This window comes from Mesoplodon mirus (assembly GCF_964341445.2).
Source record: "Mesoplodon mirus genome assembly, chromosome: 9".
Taxonomy (NCBI): domain Eukaryota; kingdom Metazoa; phylum Chordata; class Mammalia; order Artiodactyla; family Ziphiidae; genus Mesoplodon; species Mesoplodon mirus.
The window spans coordinates 109,959,104-109,986,914 of NC_138985.1; the positions used below are offsets into that span (position 1 = coordinate 109,959,104).

The 27,811-nt window shown below is 40.7% G+C and overlaps 2 protein-coding genes across 5 annotated transcripts in view; both read right to left on the reverse strand.

The window, feature by feature from the left end:
- The window catches only part of PRKAG2 (protein kinase AMP-activated non-catalytic subunit gamma 2), a 288,527-nt gene that overhangs the window by 65,254 nt on the left and 195,462 nt on the right, over positions 1 to 27,811 (reverse strand). The window lies entirely within an intron of this gene.
- LOC309810214 (large ribosomal subunit protein eL21-like) lies at positions 7,268 to 11,374 on the reverse strand. Its single transcript, XM_082632138.1, has one exon. It carries the CDS (start codon positions 9,953 to 9,955, stop codon positions 9,473 to 9,475), a length of 483 nt encoding a protein of 160 aa, XP_082488264.1. The 5' UTR covers positions 9,956 to 11,374; the 3' UTR covers positions 7,268 to 9,472.

Consider the following 27,811-nt stretch of genomic DNA (forward strand, 5'->3'; position numbering starts at 1 on the left):
GATGGCGCAGTGGTTGAGAGTCCGCCTGCCGATGCAGGGGACACGGGTTTGTGCCCCGGTCCGGGAAGATCCCACATGCCACGGTGCAGCTGGGCCTGTGAGCCATGGCCGCTGGGCCTGCGCGTCCGGAGACTGTGCTCCGCAACGGGAGAGGCCACAACAGTGAGAGGCCCACGTACCGCAAAAAAAAAACAAAAAAAACAAATCCACCTGCCAATGCAGGGGACACAGATTCGAGCCCTGGTCCGGGAAGATCCCACATGCTATGGAGCAACTAAACCCGTGTGCCACAACTACTGAGCCTGCGCTCTAGAGCCCACGAGCCACAACTACTGAGCCCACATAGCTCAACTGCTGAGGCCCGTGCGCCTGGAGCCCATGCTCTGCAACAGGAGAAGCCACTGCAATGAGAAGCCCGGGCACCGCAGCGAAGAGTAGCCCCTGCTCGCCGCAACTAGAGAAAGCCTGCGTGCAGCAACAAAGACCCAATGCAGCCAAAAATAAATAAATAAAATAAAAACTCAATAGTAGAAAAAGAAAACAATCCAATCAGAACATGGGCAAAAGATATGGAGACATTTCACTGAAAAATATCGATAGACAGATGGCAAAATAAGCACATGAAAGTATGTCCAACATCATTAGCCATCAGGGAAACGCAAATCAAAACCACAATAAGCTATCACTACACCCCTATTAGAATGGCCAAAATAAAAATAGTGACCACACCAAATGCCAGTGAGGATGCAGAGAAACAGAATCACTTGTACATTGCTGTGGGGATGCAAAATCATACCACCACTCTGGGAAACAATTTTGCAGTTTCTTATGAAACTAAGCTCCCAACTGCCGTATGACACATCAATGGCACTCTTGGGCATTTATCCCAGGGAAAACAAAACATGTTCACACAAAAACCTATGTATGGCGGGGGTGGGGGGAGATCTTCAACATGGTGGAGGAATAAGACATAGAGATCACCTTCCTCCCCACAAATACATCAAAAATACATCTACATGTGGAACAACTCCTAAAGAACACCTACTGAATGCTGGCAGAAGACCTCAGACTTCCCAAAAGGCAAGAAACTCCCCACGTACCTGGCCGTGTGGCTGACATGGTCTTGGTGCTCCAGCTGGGTGTCAGGCCTGAGCCTCTGAGGTGGGAGAGCCGAGTTTAGGACATTGGTCCACCAGAGACCTCCCAGCCCCACATAATATCAGTCGGTGAGAGCTCTCCCAGAGATCTCTGTCTCAATGCTAAGACCCAGCTCCACTTAACGACCAGCAAGCTCCACTGCTGGACACCCCATGCCAAGCAACTAGCAAGACAGGAACACAACCCCACCCATTAGCAGAGAGAGGCTGCCTAAAATCATAATAAGTTCACAGACACCCCAAAACACACCACCAGACACGGTCCTGCCCATCAGAAAGACAAGATCCAGCCTCATCCACCAGACCCCTCCACCAGGAAGCCTATACAACCCACTGAACCAGCCCTACCCACTGGGGGAAGACACCAAAAACAACGGGAACTACGAACCTGCAGCCTGCGAAAAGGAGACCCCCAAACACAGTAAGTTAAGCAAAATGAGAAGACAGAGAAATACACAGCAGATGAAAGAGCAAGGTAAAAACCCACCAGACCAAACAAATGAAGAGGAAATAGGCAGTCTACCTAAAATGGAATTCAGAGTAATGATAGTAAAGATGATCCAAAATCTTGGAAACAGAATGATGAAAATACAAGAAACATTTAACAAGGACCTAGAAGAACTAAAGAGCAAACTAACGATGAACAACACAATAAATGAAATTAAAAATTCTCTAGAAGGAATCAATAGCAGAATAACTGAGGCAGAAGAACTGATAAGTGACCTGGAAGATAAAACAGTGGAAATAACTACCGCAGAGCAGAATAAAGAAAAAAGAATGAAAAGAATTGAGGACAGTCTCGGAGACCTCTGGGACAACATTAAACACACCAACATTCGACTTATAGGGGTCCCAGAAGAAGAAGAGAAAAAAAAGGGACTGAGAAAATATTTGAAGAGATTATAGTTGAAAACTTCCCTAATATGGGAAAGGAAATAGTCAATCAAGTCCAGGGAGCACAGAGAGTCCCATACAGGATAAATCCAAGGAGAAACATGCCAAGACACATATTAATCAGACTATCAAAAATTTAAATACAAAAAAATATTAAAAGCAGCAAGGGAGGGCTTCCCTGGTGGCGCAGTGGTTGAGAGTTTGCCTGCTGATGCAGGGGACACGGGTTCATGCCCCGGTCTGGGAGGATCCCACATGCCGCGGAGCGGCTGGGCCCATGAGCCATGGCCGCTGAGCCTGTGCGTCCGGAGCGCCTGTGCTCCATAACAGGAGAGGCCGCGGCAGTGAGAGGTCCGGGTACCGCAAAAAAAAAAAAAAAAAAAAAAAAAAAAAAAAAAAGCAGCAAGGGAAAAGCAACAAATAAAATACAAGGGAATCCCCATAAAGCTAATAGCTGATCTTTCAGCAGAAACTCTGCAAGCCAGAAGGGTGTGGCAGGACATATTTAAAATGATGAAAGGGAAAAACCTACAACCAAGATTACTCTACCCAGCAAGGATCTCATTCAGATTCTACAGACAAATTAAAACCTTCACGGACAAGCAAAAGCTAAGAGAATTCAGCACCACCAAACCAGCTTTACAACAAATGCTAAAGGAACTTCTCTAGGCAGGAAACACAAGAGAAGGAAAAGACCTACAATAACAAACTCAAAACAATTAAGAAAATGGTAATAGAAACATACATACTGATAATTACCTTAAATGTAAATGGATTAAATGCTCCAACCAAAAGACACAGACTAGCTGAATGGATACAAAAACAAGACCTGTATATATGCTGTCTACAAGAGACCCACTTCAGACCTAGGGACGCATACAGACTGAAAGTGAGGGGATGGAAAAAGATATTCCATGCAAATGGAAACCAAAAGAAAGCTGGAATAGCAATACTCATATCAGATAAAATAGACTTTAAAATAAAGAGTATTACAAGAGAAAAGAAGGACACTACAGAATGATCAAGGGATCAATCCAAGAAGAAGATATAAAAATTGTAAATATTTATGCACCCAACATAGAAGCACCTCAATACATAAGGCAAATGCAAACAGCCATAAAAGGGGAAATTGACAGTAACACAATAATACTAGGGGAGTTAAACACCCCACTTTCACCAATGGACAGATCATCCAAAATGAAAATAAGTAAGGAAACACAAGCTTTAAATGATACATTAAACAAGTTGGACTTAATTGATATTTATAGGACATTCCATCCAAAAATAACAGAATACACTTTCTTCCCAAGTGCTCATGGAACATTATCCAGGATAGACCATATCTTGGGTCACGAGTCAAGCCTTGGTAAATTTAAGAAAATTGAAATCGTATCAAGTATCTTTTCTGACCACAACACTATAAGACTAAATATGAATTATAGGAAAAAATCTGTAAAAAAATACAAACACATGGAGGCTAAACGATACACTACTTAATAACCAAGAGATCACTGAAAAAATCAAAGAGGAAATCAAAAAATACCTAGAAACAAATGACAATGAAAACACGACGACCCAAAACCTATTGGATGCAGTAAAAGGAGTTCTAAGAGGGAAGTTTATAGCAATACAATCCTACATTAAGAAACAAGAAACATCTCAAAGAAACAACCTAACCTTACACCTAAAGCAATTTGAGAAAAAGAACAAAAACCCCCCAAAGTTATCAGAAGGAAAGAAATCATAAAGATCAGATCAGAAATAAATGAAAAATAAATGAAGGAAACGATAGCAAAGATCAATAAAACTAAAAGCTGGTTCTTTGAGAAGATAAACAAAATTGATAAGCCATTAGCCAGACTCATCAAGAAAAAAAGGGAGAAGACTCAAATCAATAGAATTAGAAATGAAAAAGGAGAAGTAACAACTGACACTGCAGAAATACAAAAGATCATGAGAGAATACTACAAGCAACTCTATGCCAATAAAATGGACAACCTGGAAGAAATGGACAAATTCTCAGAAATGCACAACCTTCCGAGACAGAACCAGGAAGAAATAGAAAATATGAACAGACCAATCACAAGCACTGAAGTTGAAACTCTGATTAAAAATCTTCCAACAAACAAAGCCCAGGACCAGATGACTTCACAGGCGAATTCTATCAAACATTTAGAGAAGAGCTAACACCTATCCTTCTCAAACTCTTCCAAAATATAGCAGAGGGAGGGACACTCCCAAACTCATTCTACGAGGCCACCATCACCCTGATGCCAAAACCAGACAAAGATGTCACAAAAAAAGAAAACTGCAGACCATTATCACTGATGAACATAGATGCAAAAATCCTCAACAAAATACTAGCAAACAGAATCCAACAGGACATTAAAAGGATCATACACCTGATCAAGTGGGACTTATCCCAGGAATGCAAGGATTCTTCAATATACACAAATCAGTCAATGTGATACACCATATTAACAAATCGAAGGAGAAAAACCATATGATCATCTCAATAGATGCAGAGAAAGCTTTTGACAAAGTTCAACACCCATTTATGATAAAAACCCTCCAGAAAGTAGGCATAGACGGAACTTACCTCAACATAATAAAGGCCATATATGACAAACCCAAAGCCAACATCGTCCTCAATGGTGAAAAACTGAAACCACTTCCACTAAGATCAGGAACAAGACAAGGTTGCCCACTCTCACCACTATTATTCAACATAGTTTTGGAAGTTTTAGCCACAGCAATCAGAGAAGAAAACAAAATAAAAGGAATCCAAATCAGAAAAGAAGAAGTAAAACTGTCACTGTTTGCAGATGACATGATACTATACATAGAGAATCCTAAAGATGCTACCAGAAAACTACTAGAGCTAATCGATGAATTTGGTAAAGTATCACGATACAAAATTAATGCACAGAAATCTCTTGCATTCCTATACACTAATGATGAAAAATCTGAAAGAGAAATTAAAGAAACACTCCCATTTACCACTGCAACAAAAAGAATAAAATACGTAGGAATAAACCTACCTAAGGAGACAAAAGACCTGTATGCAGAAAACTATAAGACACTGATGAAAGAAATTAAAGATGATACAAACAGATGGAGGGATATATCACGTTCTTGAATTGGAAGAATCAACATTGTGAAAATGACTATACTACCCAAAGCAATCTACAGATTCAATGCAATCCCTATCAAACTACCAATGGCATTTTTCACAGAACTTGAACAAAAAATGTCACAATTTGTATGGAAACACAAAAGACCCTGAATTGCCAAAGCAATCTTGAGAAAGACAAATGGAGCTGGAGGAATCAGGCTCCCTGACTTCATACTATACTACAGAGCTACAGTAATCAAGACAGTGTGGTACTGGCACAAAAACAGAAAGATAGATCAATGGAACAGGATAGAGAGCCCAGAGATAAACCCACACAGATATGGTCACCTTATCTTTGGTAAAGGAGGCAGGAATGTACAGTGGAGAAAGGACAGTCTCTTCAATAAGTGGTGCTGGGAAAACTGGACAGGTACAGGTAAAAGTATGAAATTAGAACACTTCCTAACATCATACACAAAAATAAACTCAAAATGGATTAAAGACCTAAATGTAAGGCCAGACACTATAAAACTCTTAGAGGAAAACATAGGCAGAACACTCTATGGCATAAATCACAGCAAGATCCTTTTTGACCCACCTCCTAGAGAAATGGAAATAAAAACAAAAATAAACAAATGGGACCAATGAAACTTAAAAGCTTTTGCACAGCAAAGGAAACCATAAACAAGACAAAAAGACACTCCTCAGAATGGGAGAAAATATTTGCAAATGAAGCAACTGACAAAGGATTAATCTCCAAAATATACAAGCAGCTCATGCAGCTCAATATCAAAAAAAACAAACAGGACTTCCCTGGTGGCGCAGTGGTTGGGAATCCTCCTGCCAGTGTGGGGGACACGGGTTCAAGCTGTGGTCTGGGAAGATCCCACATGCTGCGGGGCGGCTGGGCCCATGTGCCACAACTACTGAGCCTGCACTCTGGAGCCCGCGAGCCACAACAACTGAGCCCACGTGCCACAACTACTGAAGCCCGTGTGTCTAGAGCCTGTGCTCCGCAACAAGAGAAGCCACCGCAGTGAGAAGCCGGTGCACCATAAAGAAGAGAAGCTCCCGCTCGCCGCAACTAGAGAAAGCCCACGTGCAGCAACAAAGACCCAATGCTGCCAAAGATAAATAAATAAATTTAAAACAAACAAACAAACAACCTAATCCAAAAATGGGCAGAAGACCTAAATAGACATTTCTCCAAAGAAGATATACAGATGGCCAACAAACACATGAAAGGATGCTCAACATCACTAATCATTAGAGAAATGCAAATCAAAACTACAATGAGGTATCACCTCACACCAGTTAGAATGGGCATCATCAGAAAATCTGCAGACAACAAATGCTGGAGAGGATGTGGAGAAAAGGGAACCCTCTTGTACTGTTGGTGGGAATGTAAATTGATACAGCCACTATGGAGAACAGTATGGAGGTTACTTAAAAAACTACAAATAGAACTACCATACGGCTCAGCAATCCCACTACTGGGCATATACCCTGAGAAAACCATAATTCAAAAAGAGTCATGTACCACAACGTTCATTGCAGTTCTCTTTACAATAGCTAGGACATGGAAGCAACCTAAGTGTCCATCGAGAGATGAATGGATAAAGAAGATGTGGCACATATACACAATGGAATATTACCCAGCCATAAAAAGAAAGGAAATTGAGTTATTTGTAGTGAGGTGGATGGACCTAGAGTCTGTCATACAGAGTGAAGTAAGTCAGAAAGAGAAAAACAAATACCGTATGCTAACACATATATATGGAATCTAAAAAAGAAATAAATGGTTCTGAAGAACCTAGGGGCAGGACAGGAATAGAGATGCAGACGCAGAGAATGAACTTGAGGACACGGGGAGAAGGAAGGGTAAGCTGGGACGAAGTGAGAGAGTGGCATGGACATATACACACTACCAAATGTAAAATAGATAGCTAGTGGGAAGCAGCCGCATAGCACAGGGAGATCAGCTCGGTGCTTGTGTCCACCTAGAGGGGTGGGATAGAGAGGGTGGGAGGGAGACGCAAGAGGTAGGGGATATGGGGATATATGTATACATACAGCTGATTCACTTTGTTATAGCAGAAACTAACACACCCTTGTAAAGCAATTATACTCCAATAAAGATGTTAAAAACAAAACCAAAACCAAAAACCTATGTATGAATGTTCACATCAGCTTCATTTGTAACAGCCCAAACTGGAAATAACAGATGTCATTCAACAAACAAGGTTACATCTATACTGTGGAATACTACTCAGCAGTAAAAAGCAATGAGCTATTGATACATACAACCACGTGCATGAATGTCCGGGGAAGTATGCTGAGTGAAAAAAGCCAATCCCTAAAGGTTATATACTGTATGATTCCATTTATATAACATTCTTGAAATGAAAAAAATTATAGAAGTGGAGAACAGATTAGTGGATGCTAGGGGTCAGGGATGCGGGTGGGGGAACAGAGGTACCTGTGGCTATAAAAGGGCAACATGAGGGACCCTTGTGGTGATGGGTCTGTTCTGTATCTTGACTGTTTCAAAGTCAATATTCTGCTTGTGTTATCATACTATATTTTCCCCCATGAGTCAAGCCAAGCTGATTTAATTCTGTGGAGGAAACGACAACTGGGGCTCATTTAGAAAAAAAAAATCTTTATTGAGATACAATTCACGTAACATGAAATATGATTTTCAGTATATACACAGGGTTGTGCAACCATCTGTGTTTACAGCATTTTCATTATCTCAAAGACAAGCCCCATACCCATTACCAGTCACTGCCTATTACTCCCTTAACCCCCATGCTCACTCCTAGGCAACCACCAATCTATTTTCTGTCTCTATAGATTTGCCTATTCTGGACATTTCATATAAATGGAATCATACAGTATGTGGTCTTTCATCTCTGGCTTCTTTCACTCAGCATAATGTATTCAAGGTTCATCCATGTTGTAACATTTATTGGCACTTAATTTCTTTTTATGGCTGAAAAACATTCCATTGTATGGATATACCACATTTTATTTATCCATTTATCAGTTGATGGATGCTTGGGTAATTTTCACTTTTGGGCTATTGTGAATATGAATATTGCTGCCATAAACATTCATGTACACAAACATTCATGTTTGTGTGGAAGTATGTTTTCATTTCTGTTAGGTATAGATCCGGGAATGGAATTTCTGGGTCATAGGGTAACTCTATATTTAACATTTTGAGAAACTGCCAAACTGTTTTCCACAGTGACTGCACCTTTTTACATTTTCACCAGTAATGTACGAAGGTTCCAATTTCTCCTGTACTGTAGTTTTGCAAGATGTTACCATTGAGGGAATGAGGTGAAGGGCACGCAGGATTGCTGTATTATCTCTAAAAACTTCATGTGACACACAATGGTCTCGAAATAAAAAGTCTAATTAAAAAAAAAGTTTGGTAGTACATAGTGGAAGTGTCAATCCTCCTAATGCTGGAAAAGTCTACACTTGAATTTCCTGCAGTAAGTCTGGCATTCTTTAAAAAAGAAATCCCGCATTGATATTTACTAGGAGCACCATCAATTTCACTGTAATGCTGATGAGTTTTTTCTTGGGAGGCAGAAATGGGCAGCCAGCGGGTGTATGTATTTCTGGAGGCTGTGAACTCCGCAAAAGTGGTCCTCAGACCAAAATGTCCTGTACCTATTGCTGTCCACGTTGGTAGAGAATAGAAATGGAAACAAATTAACGTGAGTCTCTTAATTTTACTTCACTTGATAATGGGTGTACAGAAGTAGACTAAAATAAAAACGTCTCTATATAATACGCTAGTGAGGCTGAATTTATTTCCACGGGTTGTTTTCACTTTGTAAGACATCTCATGCTTTCTTCCTTAGAAAGGAGCGTAGTCCTAGGACACCAGAAAGAGGCAGGTGACACTATCCTATGACACACGAAGTCAATTTCAGGGACCTAAAGCCCTGCGAAGCTTTTCAGACATGCACAGAAATGTCGACAGGCTGAAATGACTGATGGATTGGTTTGTACAAATAATTTGAAGCTGGTGGCCATCGGTTGCCTTTTTTTTTTATAAGTAATATCTAGCAGTTTATTAACCAACGGAGTATACTGCACAACAAACTACCTCACATCTTTCAGGAATAAAAACCACTAAATTTGAAAAGTAAAAAGATGTCACCCACTGAATTCGGACACAATTAAAGTGTGCTTTAAATATTTGTTTGGGGAAGGGGGTCATACACTTCTACTCAATTAAGAGAAACATTTATACAGTCCAGGTCTTTTATTTTCTTTACACCCATCATGCCATGAATTCATAGGGAATGGGCTCCAACAGTTCAGGCTCCTTTCCATTGGTTCTCACGAAGTGTGCTTCTCTGGGTGGAGCAGGCTGGCGCTTCAGTTGAACCCAAGGACCTTTCTCTTTGGCTTCCTTCTTTTTCTGATCATTTTCCTTCACCCGTTTCAGGAAGCTATCCCGGCTCTTAGAGTGCTTAATACGCTCGATACGCACATTAATTCTCTTGGCAAGAATCTTGCCCTTAACTTGTTTGTTTACAATGATGCCAACAGCATGCTGGGTAACATTGTAGACTCTCCCAGTTTTGCCATGGTAACATTTGTGGGGCATTCCTTTTTGAACAGTGCCCATTCCCTCGATATCTACAATATCACCTTTCTTGTAGATTCGCATGTATGTGGCCAAAGGAACAACTCCATGTTTTCTAAACGGCCTAGAGAACATGTAGCGGGTGCCCCTCCTCTTTCCCTTTGTGTTGGTCATTTTGGCGAATTACTGGAAGATGCGGTTCCGGCCGAAAAGCCATCGGTTGCCTTTTCGTGGTGATGTTTTCTTGAAGTCTCAACAGACTTACACGCCAGACTTAATTTTAGCAATTTCAGGCAGGCAGGGAAGCCAGGAGAGGAGGAGAGCAGAGAGGAAGTGCTCGGGCCATGTTCTGCATGTGAAAAGAAGGGGCTTGCCCTGCAATGCTACCTCATCTCTCTCGAGCGCTAAACTGGCAATATCATGGTAGCCAGGTGCCAGGTTGTCCTTGCTGGACTTTGTGCAGATTCGTGGTATTTCCACCTGTATCCCATCAGCTTCTGCAGCCAGTCTGGGATGACCGGACTCCAGGGTGATGGGACGGAACAGAGTTGAACTTTACTGAAAGAATGCCTGAAATACATGGAGCCATTACAAGTGTGACTTTTTGGTTGGTGAAAAATACGAAATTATTAAGGACTGTCTTACATAATTGTGCCCAGTGTTTTGAATGACTATCGGAAGGGGAAACATCAGCCTGCAAGCTTAGTCATAAAACGACTGCCAAAAAAGCGTTCCTTTATGCAATGAGGTCGGATATGAGTTCACTTTGCCTTTTTTTGTTGTTTTTTTTTTTCAATATTAAATAGCTACTGCAAGAAATCAATCAACCTTAAATACTGGATAAGGAGCTCCTGAATAATTTAGAAGCGTCGATGTTTCCCCCTGCTGTCTTCTGTGAGCTCTGGTTCCATGCAAAGACGTCCTCTGTGTGGTAGCAAAGGTGGGACGGGAAACTCCACCTGTGCGGGCAGGAGATGTGCGTGCACCCCGTCCTACCTCTCGTTCTGCTCTCTCTAGCCAGCCTTCACCCCATGCCTGTGCTGATGGCCCTCAAGCCTCAGCCACAAGCTCAGAGCTCTCCTGAGCTCCAGACTGCTTCCTGGTCATCTCCGTTTGAATTTTCTACGAGCAATTCAAACTCATCCATCGCAAATGGTCCCTGGGTCCTCTTGGTTTATCTCAGGGTCCTTGGACACTGCCCAAGGTGTCTCTGTCTCCACCATACTCCTCAGCTAGGCTTCTTGTTGGAACAGCTCCAGTTTCTCCCATCTTGCCCTTTTCTAGTCCGTTCCCTACCCTGGAGCCAGAGCTCCTTTTAAACACAGACTTGTTCTTGTTACTCTGTTTAGAACCATCCAGTGACTCTCAGGAACCTTTAGGAATGTCGTGCAAACTCTTCAGCCCCGAGCAGGACCTGATCATTTTATTTCTTCACCTTTGCTTGCTAACCCCCGCTGCATCCCCTACACGGGAGCCCTGATGCTTTGCTCCTGGAATGTACTCTGCTCACGGCACGAAGAGTTTAATATTCTGGCCTCCCCTCCTCCTTCTGTCACTTGGCTAGTTCCTACTCACTCCTTTAAGATCGAGTCTTTAAGATGAGAAGAACTTTCTAGTCAAGAACTAGTTGAGGAAAAAAAAAAGATGCTAAAACTAGATACTTTCATCTGAGTGGAGAAGCCTGACCAATAATCATCAATGTATTGAAAAAGCACAGAATTCCCTGATGGTCCAGTGGTTAGGACTCGGCACTTTCACTGCCAGGGCGTGGGTTTGATCCCTGATGGGGGGACTAAGATCCCGCAAGCCGAGCAGCGTGGCCAAAAAAAAAAAAAGAAAAGAAAAAAAGAAAAATCAGGGCTTCCCTGGTGGCGCAGTGGTTGGGAGTCCGCCTGCCGATGCAGGGGGCGTGGGTTTGTGCCCCGGTCCGGGAAGATCCCACATGCCGCGGAGCGGCTGGGCCCGTGAGCCATGGCCTCTGAGCCTGCACGTCGGAGCCTGTGCTCCGCAATGGGAGACGCCACAACAGTGAGAGGCCCGCGTACCACAAAAAAAAAAAAAAAAAAGAAAAATCAGCCCTCATACTCATCAGAGGTTTTATCATTTGGCTCTATTTTTCCCTGGGATCTTAATTTAAGAAAATTTCCATTAAGAATTTTTATTTGAAAAGATGCAATCTAAAATAAATTCAAGGTTTGCCTATTAAAAAAAAAAATGAGTCTTAAAAAGAAGGCTCAGTCTTCACCAGGCAGCCTTTCCTGCTTCTTGACCTCTTCTCACAACTTACCTGGTTAATTGCTTCTCTGAACCCACATGCTTCTCTAAGGCAGTTAACATGGGATTGGGATTTACTCTTCTGTCTCCCCTAAATGCCATAAACTCTTTGAAGCGGCAGAATGACCCGTTTGATCATCTTTGTATTGCCTGTGCCCGACACATAGTAGGCATTGCAAAAATAGCTGAGTGAAATGAATTGTTTGTTATCAGGAAATCAGTTAAAAACATGGTGGGTGGGCTTCCCTGGTGGCGCAGTGGTTGAGAGTCCACCTGCCAATGCAGGGGATACGGGTTCGTGTCCTGGTCTGGGAAGATCCCACATTGCCGTGGAGCAGCTGGGCCCGTGAGCCATGGCCTCTGAGCCTGCGTGTCCGGAGCCTGTGCTCTGCAACGGGAGAGGCCACAACAGTGAGAGGCCCACGTACCACACACACACACAAAAAAAAACATGGTGGGTAAGCAGATGATTTTAACAGCAAAAATGGGTTCAGAGATGATTTCATTCCATTTACTCCTGCTTTTTCTGGACCTCATTTCTATTTAGAAATAATTATACCCACATTCCCTTAAGCGTTGGAGCTGGTATTTTGAAGAAAAAAGAAAGTGACTGTGCTCTTTCAGACTCTCTCTGCGGACTGCAGGCTGTGGACGGCACTTTGCATCCTGGTTTGGATATTGGCGGAGAGCTTTGCCAGCTCTTGCTGTCACCCGACAATTTTACTTTCTGTTAAGTGAGAACAATGGATCTTTTAAAGTGGTGTCGAAATTTGATAAAAACTCAAAAATATAAGATATTTAACACCACAACTATTAATTCTTCTGATCGATTTTAATCATTATATTTGGGGGAAAGGTTTTGTTCATTTGATAGTTTTCTAAATAACAATTTCAGATAGTATAAAATAAAGCTGGTTCCTTCCTAACATTTATTTATGATTTCCTTTCAAGAGCATTTATTCCACAAGATCTTTTCAGAGAGTATGGCAACCAATTCTACAGTTCAGTGAGTCAGCCGAACTGTTTCAAAGGAGGAACTCCTGTTTCAAAGGAGGTATTATTAAATAAGAGATGAAGAAAGTGGACTAAACCAAAAAAAAATTCTTTATGTCTGGCTTCTGTTAAGTTGTCTTCTAAGTTCCAAAAAGTAGACAATGTTACGATTTTGAAGAGAGTCATTCAGCAAATATTTACTATCTGCTATGTGCCAGGAACCACAGAAGGTGAGTCATTTAAATATCTGGTGTGATTAGAAATTCACATCAAAGATATGAAGTAGGAACCCTAAACACACATAGCGTTTATTTGTTATTCTTCAAATCCTGGTTCTGTGGAGCTCATTAGTTGGGGTCTAGAATATGTATGTCTCTTGCCTTTCACAAATAAATCCAAATTAGCTTTTATTTTTTGCTAATTGAAATCTTTGATTATCAGGTTTGTGTTTAACACGACTTACTGGGGAGCTAAATACATTTCATTATGTTGACAACTCTTATTATCCCATAATACTGTGCAAATTAAAAAAATAAGTATTGCTCAGCCAGTTCAATTAACCTTTCGATTCTTACTGCATCAAGCCATAAACTTTGAAATTTGTATTTCAGAATAGAAATTTGTATCTCTATTATAAAGCAACCTCCAAAATGATATCGTCTTTCTTTACTGTTCTCTGCTCTCTCCCCTATAACTGGCCTACTCGTTAACCCTTCCCAGAACAGACTACTGTTAATAGTTTTTTCAGCCCTTTTTATCCCTTCATTTATGGAAACTCTGGTCAGAAACTGGTGAAAATTTACAGAAATGATTGAGACAGATTACTTCCATTTTTGTTCCATTGTGGTGTACGTAAAGTGATCCAAAGGAAGTGCAATAGAGTCAAGCTGAAATTAAAGGGACCTGTTAATGCTTCTGCTGCACCTTCTGCACTTGGCTCTGGGGAATTCTGTGATCTTTATTCACTCTCTCTGGTGCTATGTAGCTAATCAGGATGGATGTGGCTGAAGTGGGGATACAATGCGAACTAAATGCAGGTGTAGGACCTCAACATGTCAATCTTAGGAGAAAGATTTTTTGTGTCACTATTTTATTGTGATATAATTTACCTACGATAAACTGTATCCATTTCAACTGTACAATTTTATGTGTCAACTTGAAACGACTACTATGATCAAGATACAACACATTATCTCCCCAAAAGCTTCCTTGTGCTCCTTTGGGGTTCATTCATACTTCCATCCAAAGTCTCAGGAAACCAGTGATTTACTTTTTGTTACTACAGATATTTTCTAGAATTTTATATACATGGAATCATACAGGATACACTCTTTTGCACCTGGATTATTTCACTTAGCGTAATGATTCTGAGATTCATTCACATTGTTTGGTGTATCAGTAGTTTGTTCATTTTTATTGCTGGGTAGTATTCCATTGTATGGATGTGCCATATTTTGTCTCACCATTCACCTGTTTGATGGATATTTGGGAAGTTTCTAATTTTTGACCATTGTGAATAAAACTGCTATAAATATACAGTCAAGTCTTTGTGTGGACACATTTTCAAGTCTCTTAGATAAACAGCAAACAGTAGAATGACTGGGTCATGTGGTTAACTTTTTAAAGAATTTTTTATTTTTAGCTATTCTAGTGGGTATATAATGGTTTCTCACATTGTGGTTTTAATTTGCATTTCCTTGAGGACTAATTATATCTCTTTATGTGTTCATTGGCCATTCATAGATCTTCTTTTGTGAAGTGACTATACAAATCTTTTGCCCATTTTTGACTGGATTTTTTTGTCCATATTGGGTTGTATGAATGTGGCAGACTTTTTTTTCATAGTACATCTATTTAATTATATTATGACTGTTAATGCAATATCTGCCTCAATAATTTCAGTCAGATAATTAAAAAAATGTCATAATGACAGTTTAAAGCTGGTTCAATCATGATTTTACAAGCTTATTAAGAGTGAAAATAGATGACTATTAAATAGCTAAAAAAGATAACATGTGTCATAATACTTAATGTTTCTGTAACTGTTGCAAAGACCCTGGTACTTCTTCCCCTTGAATGTGAGCTGGACCTAGTGACTTGTTTCTAACAGACAAAACACAGCAAAGGTGATGGGCAATCACTTCCATGATTAGGCTACATAAGACTGTGGCTTCTCTCATACTAGCAGACTCTCTCCCTTGCTGGCTTTGATGAAGCAAGCTACCATGTTGGAGAGGCCATTTGACAAGGAACTGAGGCTCTCAGTCCAACAGTCTGCCATCAACCACATGATCTTGGAAATGAATCCCTCCCCAGTCAGGCCTTCAGATGACATCCCAGCCCTGGCTGATGTCTTGACTGCAGTTTCATAAAAGACCCGGAGACAGGAGACCCAGCTAAGCTGTGCCTGGACGTCTGACCCACAGAAAGGGTGAGATCATAAATACGTGCTTTAAGCTGCTAAGTTTGTGGTAATTTGTTACACAGAAATAGATAATACGATGAGTTTTAAAAAATATAGTTAGGATACAAGTTCTTTGTCAGATACATGTATTGTGAACATTTTATCCCATTCTGTGGCTTGTGTTTTCATATTCCTAACCATATTTTTCAAAGAGCAAAATTTAAATATTTCAATGAGATCCAATCCATCCTTTTATGATTCATGCTTTTTGTGTTCTATCTAAGAAACCCTTGCTTCCCCCAAGACTGTGAAGACTTTTTCCAGTGTTTCTTTCTAGAAACTTTATATTTTGACTTTGACATTAGGTCTATGATCTGTTTTGGTTTAATTTTTTATAATGTGTGGTAAGGGTTTAGGTTCTTTTTTTCCATACTGATATCCAGTTGTTCCACATTGCTTGTTAAAAAGACTTTATTTTCCCCATTGAACTACCTTAGCACCTTCATCTAAAATCGACTGACCACATCACCATAGCCAAGACATGGAAACAAACTACATGTGCTTCAACAGATGAATGGATAAAGAAGATGTGGTACATATATTATAAAATGGGATACTTCTCAGCCATAAAAAAGAATGAAATAATGTCATTTGCAGTAACATGGATGGACCTAGAGATGATCACACTAAGTGAAGTCAGAGAAAGACAAATATCATATGATATCACTTATATGTGGAATCTAATATATGACACAAATAAATTTATCTATGAAACAGAAACACTCACAGACATAAGAGAACAGACTTGTGGTTGCCAAGGGGGCAGGGAGGGAAGGATTGGGAGTTTGGGATTAGAAGATGCAAACTATTATATATAGGACGGATAAACAACAAGGTCCTACTGTATAGCACAGGGAACTATATATTCAGTATTCTGTGATAAACCATAATGGAAAAGAGTAAGAAAAAGAATATATAAATATAAAAATAAATAAATAAATATATATATATATATATATATATATATATATATATATATAAACTGAATTGCTTTGCTGTACAGCAGAAATTAACACAACATTGTAAATCAACTATAGTTCAATAAAATAAATAAAAAATAAATAAAATCAATTGACCATATGTGTGGGGTCTAGGTCTAGACTCTCTATTCTGGTCATTGATCTATTTCTATACTTTCATCATGGCCATCCTGGCTTGATTCTTATAGCTCTGTAGCAAGTCCTGAAATCAGGTAGTGAACATTCTCTAACTTTGTTGCTCATTTAAAAAATCGTTTTGGCTCCTCTAAATCTTTTATTACAGTTTGGGAATTTTTGTTTTAAAAAAGGCCACTGGAATTTTGGTTGGGATTGCATTTGATCTGTAGGTCAGTTTGGGAAGAAGTCACATCTTAACAATATTGAGTCTTCTAATTCATGATCATGTTATATCTTTCTGTTTATTTGTGTCTTCTTTGATTTCTCTCAGCAATCATTTGTAATTTTCAGTGTAGAGGTCTTACATGTCTTTTGTTAAATTTATTCCTAGGTATGTTATGCTTTTTGATGCTCTTGTAAATGAAACTGTTTTTAAAATTTCATTTCCCAATTGTTTGCTGTTAACATAAGGACACAATTGATTTTTGTACATTAACCTTGTATCCTGTGACCTTGATAAATTTACTTGTAAGTTCTAGTGGATGTTTTGTTGATGAGTTAGGATTTTCTACATAAGTAATCATGTCATCTAGTGCCTCTCACTTTTAGTTCTTTACTTTGCAGCTCCCTGATAATGTATAATCTTACCCATATTTATGTGTTTAGTGTATTATACATACACTCTGATTCTTATCTAAATATATCATTTTGTTTATTCAGAGAAAATGATATTTCTGTTGCTCTGCGTGATATTATGTATGTACCATATATACCCGTATATGTGTAATGTTATGTAGTATATATGTAATGATATGTATGAATATATATGTATACATATGTGTATATATTCCCCACCTTAGACTCAATTGTCGGCAATGTGTAGCCCTCCGTGTGTGGCACGTTGTCCTTAACTGTAGTGGATACAATTGGTTGCCTACTTGGCATCCATTCCTCTCCCACCACCTTCCTTTCCAGAATACCCCACTAATTTTGTTGCAGTATATACTGTTTCCTTACACAAGTCGTGATGGTGACAATCTTTCTCAAGCTAGTCCCTCTGGACTAAAGGGGAAGACTTACGGTTGAAGAGGGCCAGCGCCCACGTGCATGTGTTGACGTCCCCGCCCGTCCCCTATTCTTGCCACAGACAGCATGTAACCCTGACTGCTGTTGAGGACCAGCCTTCAGAGGAAGCCAGTGCTGAGAGAAAGAGCTTGGGTCCTTGGTGATATCACTGAGCAGGCCTCTATCTCACCTTGCCTGGGGTCTGTCCTACCTCTGGACCTGTAAGATGAGACAACAGATGTCTTTGTCCTTCAACTCGTTTTGAGTTGGAGTTTTCTGTTACTTCGCAGCCAAAAACATTCTAAGTGATATTTGGTTATTATATTAGATACAGGCCCTGCCGCCAGGAGATGATATTCTAATTCAGTGAAGATTATAGTCTAATTGTGGAAACTGTATTTCTTCATATGTAACTGTAAAAAATTACAAAGTACTTTAAATTAAAAAAAAACACAAAACTATAGCAACTGAATAGTGGACAGAAATGCTAAGGTACTCGGAGAGAGAGTTCCTACAGTGAAGTATTGAGGCAGATTTTGAAGGAAGCAAGGAAAGGATAGCATCTCAGAGAATGGCTATGGCAGAGGCCAAGCCCTGAAGGTAAAGACACTTGCAGGACACAGCAGGCAAACGGCATTTAGCTGAGAGTGGAGTGTTTTTTGGTTTTTTTTTTTTTTTTTTTTTTTTTTTTTGCGGTATGCGGGCCTCTCACTGTTGTGGCCTCCCCCGTTGCGGAGCACAGGCTCCGGATGCGCAGGCCCAGCGGCCATGGCTCACGGGCCCAGCCGCTCCGCGGCATATGGGATCCTCCCAGACCGGGGCACGAACCCGTATCCCCTGCATCGGCAGGCGGACTCTCAACCACTGCGCCACCAGGGAGGCCCTGGTTTTGTTTTTTAATTTTTATTGATATATAGTTGATTTACAATGTTGTGTTAGTTTCAGGTGCACAGCAAAGTGACTCAGTTATATATATGTGTGTGTATGTGTGTGTGTGTGTGTATTCTTTTGGATTCTTTTCCATTATAGATTATTACAAGACATGGGGTGTAGTTCCTTCTGCTATACAGTAGGTCCTTGTAGAGAGTGGAGTGTCCTGGCAGAGAAGTTAAAGAAAGGTTGGTGGAGACCACTGGAAGCTAATGGAATGGAATTAGATTTCAAACGTAGGATATAAGGAGTGAATGTCAATTTCCTCAAACTGTTTTTGGCGATATGAAAAGATTTTAATATCTGTGTAGAGTGGAAAGGGTTGGATACGGAAGGGCCTGGAAGCAGTGAGACTATTTCAGATATCTTTACAACAAATGTAGAAATTAAGCAAGTCTGAGAAGTATCACAGAGGTAAAACTAATTTGGACTTGGTATTTCAGTGGATTAGGAAATAAACGGAAAAGAGACTGGAATATCAGGGGAAATTGGCAGGATGAGCCTGTTTGAGGTAAGAAGGAGAAATGCTGTGATAAAGCTGCTAAACCTCAGATGCTGACTGGCTCTCCAAAAAGCGCCTTTCAGGATGTAAGTAGGGTAGCTGTGAGTTTGTGGCTCTCTGCAGAAAAGGAGGAGTGGGTGGGGTGACAGAGGTTTTTTGATTCATCAGCTGTGCTTCCCAAACTTCAGTCAGGTGCCATTTTTATGATTTTTGTCATGTCCCCATACAAACTCTACAATTATTTAAATTGACTTAAAAAAAAACTAGTCTTTAGCCAAAATTCCATGAAATCATAGGTTTGGATATTCTTGATATTTTTTTCCTGATTCACAAATATATTGCTGTAAAAATGTTCATCCTTATACTGGCCTGAAGTCATCTGGCATGCCACAGTGGCTCACCCTGCACTTTGGGAAAACTGGTCCAGGAGGAAAAGAAGAGTCGGCACCAAGAGACAGAGACCCAGGGCTGGAGGTCACAGGGCAAAAGGAGGAGACTTTCAGTGGGAAGACGGGGTCCTCTTATCGAAGCCATAAGGGGAGTCAGCAGGATGAGAGAAACAGCCCCTGGTAACTGCCCCACAAGCACATCTGCTCTACCTGGAACAGGACAAAGCAGGTGGTAAGAATGCAAGTCTTTTTTCTTTTTTTCAATTTTACTGAATGTGAGACACGAATGCAAGTCTAAACCAGCATTTTTAAAACGGTAAACTGTGACCCATTCATGGCTCATGAAAGCTGTTTAATGGGTCAGGACTAACTTAGTTTAAAATGAAATATCATAGAAATATCACTTTGCATTGCAGGTTGTTGAGGGTAGTTATTGTTTCAAGAAATCTGTCATAATTACATATACATGTCTGTGAGTGTTGGGCCAAGATTTTTTATTGTAGTTTATGGCCGTAGACTAGATAATAAAGAAAGATGTCTATACCTTCTGACACCTCTTGGTTGAAAGACTTAGTCATATGGATGGGACACTAGTTACAGGAAATGTTAAGTTTCTCATTTAACCATGCTCAAATTTCCTTTCACCCGAGAGAGTAAGCAGTGTCCAGAAGAACTACGTTTGGCCTGAGGGAAGAATGCTTTCAACTCATTTATTTTTAAGTCTAAAGTAATACCATGAAAATGGTATTAGTCTATGCCAAACTGCCTTGACATGTTGGTTGGTGATTTTTAAAGGTATATTCAGGTATGTAGATCTGCATATCTGGGAGGAAAATCACAAACACGCACATGCACACGTGCATGCTCAAACACACACACACGGGAGTGGCAAAAAATAATGATGACTTGGTATTTCTACTTTTTTTTCCAAATATCAAAAATTTAAAAGAAAAGTGGTAATGGTTTATTATTTTCCTGCTTGGAAGTGGGTGGTTAAGAAAACTTTCCCTCTAGGGGATGGTTTGTGTGTTGAAATTGGGACCAGAAGAGGGGATGAGGTTATGGTCATAAATCCTATGAAGCTCAGCCGTCCCTGTCTCTGTCACTTAGCATTCCTAAGGATCTGTGGATTATAGCAGAGCCTTACAACAGTCTCACTCAAAGTGTGGTCAGAGGACTACCGAGGGTCCTGGCAACCTTTTCAGGGAGCCTACAAGATCAAACCATTTCACAGTAACACTAGAGCATCATCTGATTTTCAGCCACTGCTGCCTGTGCCCTGTACTGTCAGCACACTGGGAGACCCCAGCATCTGAGCCCACATCAAGGCAGTGGCAGACTCAACCAAACTTCTGCTCCAGGGGCAAAAGCCAGTTTCACCTAAGCGTGTCTTTGATGGCACAGCAAAATGTATTCATTTTATTAAATCTCAACCCTTGAGTACATGTCTTTTGAATATCCTGTGTGATGAAACAAGAAGTACACATAAAATACTTCTGTTTGCATGCCAACTTATGACAGTATTCTTGAGCAAAGGCACTTGTGGGACTGAGCTGCCTTTTTAAATATAACGTTGAAAAACTAAAAAACTGTGGTTACTCAGACTTGGGTATCTGGCAGATGTTTTTTCCAAACTGAACGAAGTGGATCTGTCACTTCAAGGAAAACAACTGACTGGACTTGTTGCCAATAATAAAATTTGAGTTTTCGAGTTAAAATTAGCATTTTGGAGAAGCTGTATCTGCCACAATGAGCGTGACAGCTTCCCAATACTTAGAGACTTCTCCAGGGGAGATGGTAGTGTTATTAATAAATGCAATTTAGCTTTTTGGATATTGTAGAATGAGGCGTGCCAACATTTGGACGATCTGCATAAATCATTGACCTGACATTTTCCAAATGACCAATGCAGGATGTTACAAAATCATGCATGGGTTAAAGATCCACTTAAAAGTGTAAGACAGAACGGTGGTTTTTTTTTTTTTTTTTTTTTTTTTTGCGGTACGCGGGCCTCTCACTGTTGTGGCCTCTCCCATTGCGGAGCACAGGCTCCGGACGCGCAGGCCCAGAGGCCATGGCCCACGGGCCCAGCCACTCCGCGGCATATGGGATCTTCCCAGACTGGGGCATGAACCCGTATCCCCTGCATCGGCAGGCGGACTCTCAACCACTGCGCCACCAGGGAGGCCCGGAACGGTGGGTTTTGATGTAATAGAATAGACTCTATTACATAGATTATGAAAATTCATTAATATGGTTTCAGATTCCACACTGCAACTAACCTTTAAGACTTAAACTACTGCTTGTCAAGAAGACAACCCACAATTTCCTGAAGGGGCTATTAAAACTCTCCTCCCTTTTCCAACTGTGCATCTGTGAGAGGCTGGATTTTCTTCATGTACTTCAACCAAAATGACATATGGTAATAGAATGAATGCAGAAGCAGATATGAGAATCCCACTGTCTTTTAACCCAGACATTAAAAAGATTTGAATAATGTAAAGCAATGACACTCTTCTCACTATTTTTTGATTAAAAATATATTTATGATACTACGTAATGAGTTTACTATTGATCTTTTTAGATAAATTAATAAGTAAAATTTGCTCAGTCTTAATTTTTAATATGGTAAATATCCATAGATGAAACCCACAAAATATAAGCCCTTGGGGTCCTCAATAATCATGAGTATAAAAGGGTCCTGAGACCAACAAGGCTGAAAACTGCTGAACTGCACGGGAGCAAAACCCAAAGCTCAGAAACAACTCACAGCCTAGTACAAGTTAAAGGAGCCCCTTCACCCTCTCCTCTGGGTTTAATGACCTTGGATTGTTTGGGCTGGCATTTCTTTCCATTTTTACTGAGAAACACACTTCAATTATTACAAGAGAAAATCTTAACGATCATAATAGAACCCACCATAGCTACAATCCAAAAATGAAAACACTAATTTGAAAAGATACATGCACCCCAATGTTTATAGCAGCACTATTTCCAATAGTCCAGATATAAAAGCAACCTAAGTGTCCATCAACAGACAAATGGATAAATGTATACACACACACACACACACACACACACACACATATGCAATGGAATACTACTCAGCCATAAAAAGAATGAAATTCTGCCATTTGCAGCAACATGGATGGACCTGGAGAGTATTATGCTTAGTGAAATAAGTCAGAGAAAGACAGTGTATGATATCACATCTTTACAGAATCTAAAAATAATACAAATGAATGTATATAGCAAAACAGAAACAAACTCACAGATATGGCAAACAAACCAGTGGTTACCAGTGGGGAGAGGGAAGGGGAGAGGGGCAGGCTAGGTGCAGGGGATTAAGAGAGACAAGCTACTATGTATAAAATGGATAAGCAACAAGAATATATTGTATAGCACAGGAAATTATACCTGTTATCTTGTAACAACTTTTAATGGAGTATAAACCGTAAAAATACTGAATCACAATGCTGTACAACTGAAACTAACATAATATAGTAAATCATGCTGGTTTTAAACTCCAGCATTGGGACTTCCCTGGAGATCCAATGGTTAACACTTCGCCTACCGAGGCAGGGGGTGCAGGTTCATTCCCTCGTCAGGGAGCTAAGATCCCACAAGCCTCCAGGCCAAAAAACCAAAACATAAAGCAGAAGCAATATCGTAACAAATTCAATAAAGACTTTAAAAATGGTCCACATCAGAAAAAAAAAAAAATCTTTAAAAAAAACTCCAAAAAAACTCCAGTACTGGCTACACTGTTTGCCAGGCCCAGCAGCAAAAGAAAAGCAAGGGGCCCCTGGCTCAGTAATTAAGAATTTCAAGACTATGACAACAACAGGGCATTAAAACCAGAACGTGTGACTGCATGGGTCCCACAACCATGAAGCTGTCTGTGCCTCAGTGTCCTCATCTGTAAAATGGGGATCATAACTGTACCCGCCTCATAGGGCCGTAAGGAATACGTGAGTTAACTACACATCAAATACCTATACCAGCATTTAGCAAAAGCTCAAAAAATTATTACCACGTCCCCATACAGCCTGTACTTCAAGTCAGACCACCCCAAACATGCTACCCAAATGTGACGAAAATACAGCCCGCCGGTGCTCTGTGATATGCTCAGACAGACAAACCCAACTTTATAAAAAATCTGGTTAACAGCAACATGCCAAGGATAATGTGCTTTTTAAGCCCTGGGGTTGTTTTCAGTGAATAAACTATAATGACTGAAAACTCAGGCTAAACTTAAAATCTTAGTAGTACTATATTGTGCTTCATTTTTGTGGTTAAGTTTAAAAAATTTTAAGTACATCACTGTTTATCATGACCACAGAGAAATATAAACATGTTGTGTGATGAACCAAGAAAAATTGGAAATAACCAGAAGTTTAAAACAGAGGATAACGCAAGAGATGCTACATGACAAAGAGAAAAAACGTTCATTTCATATGCAAGTATCTTCAGTCCAACAAGCATAAATGTTTGAAGGATCAGATCCACTTATAGGGATCTGAGTAAACGAATGCCAGTGTCTTGGACAGAGTCAACGAGGAACACAAGATGCTTTTTAACTCATGTACAGCTAGCACCATTACGCATCTAAACCAGCGTGTGTCATAATCATTCCATCAAAGTCCTTTCTGGTGTAGACGTCAAAGGAGCTGGCTTATATTATTTCGACGGCTGCCCTTCTGTATCAAAGGACCAAGCTGGAAATAAGGCACTGACTCGCCTAAGAACTGCTGCTATGACCTTCTAAGTCAATTCAGAATTTAATTCAATAAGACTGGAGGGGAAGAGAGTGCGATAGAATGAACGGTTATAGAGTTTCTGGTTCCGTAATGAGCTGCGTGAAGGCCCCGCTTGACTCTTTAAGTAGTGAAGGGATTTGGTGACCCAGCAATCACCCAGGGTCCAAACCAACCTGTTATAGCGCTGTTTGAATGGAAATAAAATTTGACCTTATTCTATGCGCTCAACCAAGTATAGTTGTAAATACAACTTGATCTTCTTGCGTTGGTCTTGGTGGGTTTTTTTAAAAGCAGTCTCTTTATCTCTAATTTTGTTTTGAATAGACCTTCTTTTTTTTCTTGCGGTATGCGGGCCTCTCACTGCTGTGGCCTCTCCCATTGCGGAGCACAGGCTCCGGATGCGCAGGCTCAGCGGCCATGGCTCACGGGCCCAGCCGCTCTGCGGCATGTGGGATCCTCCCGGACCGGGGCACGAACCCGTGTCCCCTGCATCGGCAGGCGGACTCTCAACCACTGCGCCACCAGGGAAGCCTCTGAATAGACCTTTTACTGTCTGTTTATTTTATCCTGGCAATATACTCCCAGCTCTAGTGCTGTCTCTGCCTTCTCTCTGATTCTCAGAAAAATTAAAAATGGCTTTGCTTTGTTCAGGAGAGGCCGTGATGTGTATGCCCTTCCATTTAAGTCAGGCCAGCAAGCTAAATGCTGATGACATGCTACATGCCTGGAGCTGCTGGCTCTAAAAGCCTTTATATTTGCTTTTACCACCTTATAAAAAGGCAATGGATGAGTATTTATGCTGACTTTAAGGCTTTCCTCTCACATCACACAGATACCTTAACATAGGGGCCCTTGCATGGTCACTGACTAGGTGTTCACAAACCGAATGCACACCGTGAATGTGGTCTACAGTTTATGCCAAGTGGGAAACAGACTTTCTTTAATCGCCTGTTTGTAAGATTGAGCAAGTGGACAGGCAGAGTGAAAACACAGCCCCATCTGTGGAACCGTGTCCTGACAGCAGGAAGGAGATGGGGTCTTGAACCACTAAGACCAGGCCTCTGTTTTGAAGATCATTTCTTTGATTATTTCAGCGTGAAGTGCTGCATACAGCCTCATGGGGGGCATCCTAGGAAAAATCCTGAATGAATTAGGTAGATATTTTCCACTAGCTATGTTCCAACACATCAAACATAGCTAGTGGGAAATTATTTCTGCAATTCATTCTTACATCCTGGAAAAGAATAAACCGTATTGATATTCTGACCCAATTCTAGTGTCATGAAGCATGGGTGATGCACATGAATTGGTATTTGGGGATCGCCCAAACCAGTCTTAATTGTCAGACAAAATAAAAGTGGAAGTTCAGAATCAAGTCCAGGAATGAGGACAGACCTTGAGGTAAAACTTGTTCCTTTCATTGCCCTGCTCACCTGACCCCTCAAACTGGCAGCTGAGTTGTGGGCAGGCAAACAGCTCAAAACCCTTCTGACCTCCAGGGACCAAAGTATGGTGTATACTCAGTGTCTTAAAAGAATCTGATTATTAGTGAGTATATGTATTGAAATTGCACTATTTTGTATCCAAATATCAACACGGTCTCTATCCAATGGCTTTGGTATGTTATACACATGCTCCAGGCTATATGTGATATTTGCTGTTTACCGTATTAGACCTGGCAGTGTGCTTTATAATTTGAATAGTATAAAGTTAGTTTATGCTGTGTAACCACCAAGTTTTATGAATAGGAGGCTTTTAAAAATGACATTCTCCTGACAACCAAAATATATAAATTGAAGACAGGGGCCTGATTATAATATTAAGTGAAAACCTAAGTTGCTAAACAGTTTATTCCATTGTCTACATTTCTGATATGTCTATTTCTATATCTGTGTATAAAGGAACAGCAAAGGCCAAGCAAAGAACGCTATCCCACAATTTAACCGTCTCGAAGTGGTAGAACTATAGGAAGTTTCTATTCTCCTCTTTATGCTTCTCTTTATATCATTAGAGGAATGATTTTTTAAAAATTATCCTAATTGTAGCAAATGACACCTAACATAAAATTTCCCTTCTTAACCATTTTTAAGCGCACAGTTTGTAGTGTCAAGTACATTTACATTGTTGTGCAACCGACCTCCAGAACTTTTCATCTTAGAGGAATGCTATTTTTAAGAGAGCATGAAATACTTCTCCAGATGCATCTAATTTTTAAAATTAAAGGCAAAGAAAGTAAATGGAATGGCTTAATCAGGCTAAACCAAGATCACTGAATAGCCTTACCAATTTGTGCATGAACACGTTATAAGCAAGGGACTTTTAATTTGCTTTTGAGACAGCGTGGAGAGAGGGAAACATTGGCAGAGCTGTAGAAATCATAGTAGAATCTCCTCTCTCTGTAGTTCCTTAGAGCAGTGGTCCCCAACCTTTTTGGTACCAGGGACCGGTTTCATGGAAGACAATTTTCCAGGGATGGGTGGGGGAGGGGCGGTGGTTCAGGCGGTGATGCGAGCGAGCGAGGGGAAGCTGCAGATGAAGCTGCGCCCAATCGCCTGCCGCTCACCTCCTGCTGTGCCGTCCCGGGGCGGGGGTGGGCGGCGGCGGCTGGGGAGCCCTGCCTTAGAGGGCTTTTTACTGAACTACTTGCTTCAATTTTCCTTTTTCTGAATAAAATATACATCTGCTTTAATCACGCTCGAGATGAGCAGATGTCAGTCTTACTCTGGACTCAAAATAACATTGGTTTAGGGTTCCACGCTAAGCCTCAAAAATAGTGCAGGGACTTCCCTGGAGGTCCAGTGGTTAAGACTCCGCGCTTCCACTGCAGGGGGTGCGGGTTCCATCCCTGGTCGGGGAACTAAGATCCCACATGCAGTGCAGCCAAAAAAAAAAAAAAAAAAGAAACAGTGGAAAAAATGTTACAACACACACCCCCTTGAAACAGGTTTACTCCAGCCCTGCTGCAGAATTTGGGTGTCATTCATTAACAGGGCAGGCACTCCATTCTCAGAGGGATGCCAAGGAAAGCATCTAAACTCTCCCACCACTCCAGCAGCTAATTCCTACTGAGTCATTAAGGGAACACTATTAGTAATGGCCGTGTCACTGTTGTACCAACCATACTTCACCAGCTAAAGTTAATGCTTTTCTAAGTGCTGCGCGTTAGGGGACAACCTTGGTTCTGAGCTAAAGGAATTCCCATCTAAATGCAAATCAAGACAAGCCCATCTTGAGTGCATGATTAGGTACAGTAATTTTTCCACCATTGAATGTTCAGCCCCTAAAATGCATTTTCATACAACTGTGTTAGTAAAGTGTCCCTTATAAGATGAAACTATGTTTTCTTCCCGGCGCCAGCCGTTATGCAGGTAAAGGTGTTCAGAGTCTTGATTTCTTTGATTTAATAAATGGTAAATGAAATGCACAAAGAAGATCATTTTTCTAACCTCTGCTTCTCCACTCCAGTCTATATACCCAGGCTCTTGATACCTCTATTTGATGTCCCAAAAGAATCAAAGAAAGTGTGCCCCAAATGGAACTTGTCTTTCATCCCCAG